Source organism: Centroberyx gerrardi, chromosome 23 (assembly GCF_048128805.1).
Source record: "Centroberyx gerrardi isolate f3 chromosome 23, fCenGer3.hap1.cur.20231027, whole genome shotgun sequence".
NCBI lineage: Eukaryota > Metazoa > Chordata > Actinopteri > Beryciformes > Berycidae > Centroberyx > Centroberyx gerrardi.
Window position 1 is genome coordinate 889,511 of NC_136019.1, and position 5,593 is coordinate 895,103.

A 5,593-nucleotide genomic window follows, 5' to 3' on the forward strand; every position below is an offset into this window, starting at 1 on the left:
CAGTGAACTACATCTCTCGTCTCGCACGATATACGTCACCGACACCAACATGGAAGGAAACAGGAAACACACAGGCATCGTTAACGTTAGCCCCCACTGTACTAAAACTATCCTAAACCAGTTTAAATCCGTTCTTCCTGTCTACCTTCCAGGTTGTGTATAATACTCCTGCTCTCTGAGAGGGACTGAGCTTCAGCTCTGGGTAGCTCGTGGAGAGAGGAAGTTATGACGTCACTTACGCCACTTTTGGGTGTGTAGTCTTTCTAATTACGTATTTTCACAGTCTTATACTTCAACGGCTTTACGACAAACTGCGACTTTCTTGACTTTCTTGACAAAACATCATATGTGTAATTCATGGCACAATTCAAACGGGATCAAACAATTATTTGTCTCTCGCCGTCGACTACCGTACATATTTTTTTTCCGAAATAAGGTCCCATGGTGGTCCACCGGGAGGGGCGGGGCTTAGGCTCTCTATGGATATATCAATCTCGTAATAATTCAGCCGTTCTGACAGAAGGGAGGAGCTCATTCCGCCATTACCTCTCTCTCAACCAATCAATCAAGACTTTATTTACATATCGCATTTTGTGCGTTCGAAATGTTATTTGTAAGGTTTCGGCGGTGGAGTTCCCCTCACATGCTGCAGGATAGCAGCGGCTACTGAGATGTACAACGAGGAGGAAGGAGCACGGCATCCACTCAGAGGTCGAGTTCATCAAAACTCTGTCGTTTACTGCGTTGTTTACATGTTTACAAAACAAACCAGCAATACAGCGGACAAGGGTTCCCCTCTACCCACAACCAGCCATCCCGACAACTGCATACCCCCCCCCAGTATATAAATGCCCTGAGTCTAACCACTGCAAATACAATAGGGGTGATATTTATTTTAAGAAAAGCTGCAAAAAATATATACATATGTTAAGTACTTATCATTTTATCTTTACACAATCTTTTCCAAAACACCATATAAACATTTACATTTTACCCAAACTATACATTTAACCCCTAAACAATCAAACACACAACTTACAACCTCCCCCCCCCCCCCTCTCCTCAGTCCACTTGGTCTCCGCCCAAATAAGGCTGATTGAATCACCAGCGCCTCGTCAGCAACACTCTCACGGGCGCGTCTCCATGACAACGCTGAAGCAGGAAGTAAACCTCAGATGATCAGAAACACACAAACAGAAACATCTCTTGAAAATAATCTAGCTGATGCATTAATCAGCTAAATAGGATCCATCTTTAGAAAATCTTTTTGTCTTTTCTGTCGCTTTACATAAAATGTATACATAAAAATAATAAATGACATTAAAACATAATAAAAAAATGTATATGTCTATTAAATCTCTCTCTCTTCTTCCTCCTTCCATCTCTTCCTTCCTTCATTTACTCCAACTCGCCCTTCTTCCCTCCTTCATTTCTTCCTCTCTCCTTCCTTCCTCCTTTCCTTCCCTCCGTCCTCCTTCTGTCTCTTCCCTTCTTCCTTCTCTCCTTCCTTCTAACCTTCCTCCCTTCTTTCACATCCTTGCTTCCTACTCTCTTTTGCTCCTTCCATATCTTCTTCTGTGAATCCTTCCTTTCCTTCCTTCCTTCCTTCCGTCTTTCCTCCCTCATTTCTCTTTCTTTCATTACTTTATATGTTGAAGACATATTCATAACTTTATGTATCTTTCTCTCTCTCTCTCTCTCTCTCTGTCTCTCTCTCTCTCTCTCTCTTTCTCTCTCTCTCTCTCTCTGTCTCTCTCTCTCCCCGTCTCTCTCTCTCTCTCTCTCTCTCTCCCCAGCTCCGGGACAGTCTAGCCGTGTTGCTATGCAACGTCAGACCCTGTAAGGTGAGGGGCGTGGTCTCCCAGGGCCGCCTCCTCTGCTGCTCCGCCCCCGACGACCAAATAGAGCTGCTTGCCCGCCCACTGGCTCCGCCCCCGGAGACAGAGTCACCTTCCTCAACTATCCTGGTTATTAGATTTATTAAATTATTATTACAAAATATATAAACCAGTTTAAACGACATTAAACAAAAGTATAAAGCCTTTTTCCAGAAAATGTGGACAAAACAGTTTGTTTCTTTCCTGGTGATCATGAACTAAATTCCTCACTTCTTCCCCTCACCTCTCTGTGTGTGTGTGTGTGTGTGTGTGTGTGTGTGTGTGTGTGTGTGTGTGTGTGTGCAGGTGAGCCGGATAAGGAGCTGCAGTCGAAGCAGCGGGTGTGGGAGCTGCTGCAGCCCGACCTGCAGGTCGACTGCAGGGGCGTCGCCAACTACAAAGGCAGCGGGTTCGAGGTGCGGGGCAAGGGGCTGTGCCGGGCCCCCTCCCTCACCTGCTGCACCATCAGATAGACTCCAACACCGGGGAAGGAAATAAAAACCTCTTTTTCAACCGCTGACAATTGCCTTTTTTGTGTCTTTTATTGTTTTATCATGAACGAGTGAAGGGTTGCGTTCCAGAAACACGAAGAGCATGGAAATGATTCACACTGTCAGGGTGTTTGAAGCTGTTTTCTGCTGCATTGGTGTAAACATTCGATTATAATACCCAGGTTTGTTGATTTATAGTTGTGTACTGTTGTTTAGTAGTGTCATATCTCACTGTTTTTCTATTAAAGGGATAGTACACCCTCAGTTTTTAGCCTTTCTCCACCTGCTAAGCAATTTTAAAAAAATCCGGAGAAGCGGTGTATGATGTTTAAAAATCTCATCATCATCATTCAAATAAATTCCCATTCATTTCAAAAACTAGTTGGCGATACAAAGCCGGGATTTCCACTAACAAATCCAGAAAACAAACATTATGCAGTGCAGCATCAGGATCATGATCTGTGTTTCATTATAAGATTGTCACGAATATTGATTAACAGCTGACAAAAGCTGAGTCCCTTTAACACCAATACACCGACGCTGCATTCACATCATGTCGGATTTATCGTAAATACAAGCTGCCAACGGGGAAAAACACGTTCACGTCTGCCTCCTAGTGGTGATTACTAGTAGGACTTTTTTGTAGATGTGTTTTCTCACTAGGCATCACAACAGACAGCAAACATGGCAGAGAATCCATCAATATCAGAAGTGCAAGGTAATAAAAATCAGTCAAAGATCATATAATCACTTATATTCATAGTAATACAATCAATTCTACTTATGAAAGGCAAGTCAAGTCTGCTGTAGTTTGTTTATGGTTGATTATAAATTAATAAATAAAAATGATTTTGGACATTTCCAATAACTTGTGAAGCATGAACGCTTCCAAGTTGATTGATTTAATGTATTATGGGTAAAAAAAATAATCAAACATGTTAAAGGACACAAAACACTTATTTCCAGACGTCATCCTGTTCTTCCACTTCTTCCGATGTGACCTGAACGCAGCATGAGATCAGACTCTGGTTTGTGTACGGTTCCTGGAAAAAAGCGTCAGAGTGAGACCTCCTGTCCCGTCCGGCGTCCCGTCTGGACGGTCAGAGCGGAGTGACGGTTCGCGGCCGACAGGCGCAGCAGTCCGTCTCTCAGCGCTCTGCCTCTGATCACCGGCCAATCAGAGCTGTTGTCCAGGAAGGAGACCCCGCCTCCCACCGTGTCGGCCAGAGCTCTCAGCGAATCGGTGGCCTGGGTTAGGTAGAGCGACGGCTGAAGCCCCGCCTCCCTCAGGTGGTCGGCGTGTGTGAGGACGAGTAAGGAGTGATGACGCCATTCTGGACCGAAGAGAGTCTGGACACACACACACGCACACACACTCAATATCGTACATACAGTCAGTGTATGCTAGGTGTGTGTGTGTGTGTGTGTGTGTACCTGTGCACACTCCTCCAGGTGTGTGTTGCGGTACGGCAGGTCGGCTCTCACCACGAGCGCGAGCACGTGCACGCCCTCAGGGCAAAGCTCACGCACACTCTGCCCGAGCGCCGGGGGGCGGGGCAGAGGGGGCGTGTCCACCACTCTGAGCGTCAGGTCAGACTCCGCCCCCTTCCTCCTGAAGAAGCTCCGGAACGTTCCGCTGAGCAGCCGGCACTCTGTCGTCACGGAAACGCCAGAAACGCAGCCGCCTGTCTGGAATTCCTGTCCGCCTGTTGAACAGCGTTAGGCTCGTTTACATTTTATAACAACCATCATTAATAAAGGTTAATTTATCATTATTCAACGTTAGTTAAGTATTAATTAATTGTTCAATATCAAATAATTAACAATTACTTTTGTCTTTTCTCAGTTTACTAAGGATTACTAAATGTTAGAATGTTATTTGATGCATTTGAACAGATTATCATTTATATATTACATCATAACTGATAGATAATAATGGGTTCTGATTATGTTAGTTAACCATTTATTAACACTTTATTGTCTTTGCTAAAAAAAATAAATGTGAGTTGTGTGAAAAATCACAGCTGAGATGCAAAGATTTATAGTTAGTTCATTTTTTACAGTGATACAACTTTTACTTCCTTTCATAAGTTTGATATATTACTGAATAAAGAACAGATATGATTTGAAAAAGTCTTGTCTAGAATTACTGACCAATCAGAGCGTTCCCCACAGAGCTCCTCCCGCTCTGCCTGTCGCCTAGCAACAGCACGTTCAGGGCCAGCGCTGCCCGCTCGTCACCGTGGAGACGACCCCAGCTGCTGCTGAGAGCGCTGAAGGGGTTGTTGCCACGGTAACCCCGCCTGTCTTTGGTGCTGAGATCCATCTCCGTGGGCGTCATTGCGGAGGCGGAGTCTGTGAGAGCCAATCAAACTGTACAGAAGGCGAAATCAAGTTGATCATCATTGAAATCATTTTTGAACAACAGTTTTGAACAGTTTTGAACATTTTTGAACAGTTTTGAACAGTTTTGAACAGTTTTTACATTTTTGAACAGTTTTGAACAGTTTTTACATTTTTGAACAGTTTTGAACAGTTTTGAACATTTTTGAACAGTTTTGAACATTTTTGAACATTTTTGAACAGTTTTGAACATTTCTGAACATTTTTTAACATTTTTAACAATTTTGAACAGTTTTGAACATTTTTCAACAGTTTTGAACATTTTTGAACAGTTTTGAACAGTGTGTGACTGAGCAGGTACGGGTCCAGTGCTTTGCTCAAGGGCACTTCCACATGAACACTTCAGTTACAGTCAATAATTCAGAACCACAGATGATTCTCTCCTAAAAATCAGAACTATTTTGTAAGCAGCTTTAAACGAACCTCATGTGTACGTCGCTTTGGATAAAAGCGTCTGCCAAATGTCTGGGAAATCGTAATTGTAATTGCAAGTCTTATCAGTGAACTTTTATCAGAGTCCGGGTCAGTTTATAGAAACAATAGAGATCTCGCTTTTCAGTCGAAACTCACATTTCTCTCTTTATGGGCGAGTTACTGTAACAAAATGTACAAATTGTAATTGACTTGATCTACTAACTGACACTCTGCCTTAACTGCAGTCTCACACTTAAAAATAAGAAAGAAATTTACGAGACGAGGCTTACCTGCTCAGGTGAGATAGAGACACAGTTATTGGACCAATCGATATGAGATGTGTGTGTGTGTGTGTGTGTGTGTGTGAGAGAGAGAGAGAGAGAATAAGTGTGTATGTGTACAACATAA

At 43.2% G+C, this 5,593-nt stretch overlaps 1 protein-coding gene and 1 pseudogene across 2 annotated transcripts in view; one reads left to right on the forward strand and one right to left on the reverse strand.

The window, feature by feature from the left end:
- Window positions 1-2,380, forward strand: part of LOC139908146 (aminoacyl tRNA synthase complex-interacting multifunctional protein 1-like) — a 9,212-nt pseudogene extending 6,832 nt beyond the window's left edge. The window contains exons 5-6 of the transcript XR_013503914.1: window positions 1,797-1,967; window positions 2,184-2,380. The product of XR_013503914.1 is annotated as an aminoacyl tRNA synthase complex-interacting multifunctional protein 1-like (transcript). The remainder of the gene's footprint in view (window positions 1-1,796; window positions 1,968-2,183) is intronic.
- Window positions 2,381-3,424: 1,044 nt separating this feature from the next.
- Window positions 3,425-4,709, reverse strand: LOC139920145 (GTPase IMAP family member GIMD1-like). Its single transcript, XM_071910078.2, has 3 exons — window positions 4,523-4,709; window positions 3,803-4,074; window positions 3,425-3,718 (listed from the first exon to the last, which is right to left on the reverse strand). The coding sequence occupies exons 1-3, from the start codon at window positions 4,707-4,709 to the stop codon at window positions 3,425-3,427; spliced, it is 753 nt and encodes a 250-aa protein (XP_071766179.2).
- Between the last annotated feature and the right edge of the window lie 884 nt (window positions 4,710-5,593).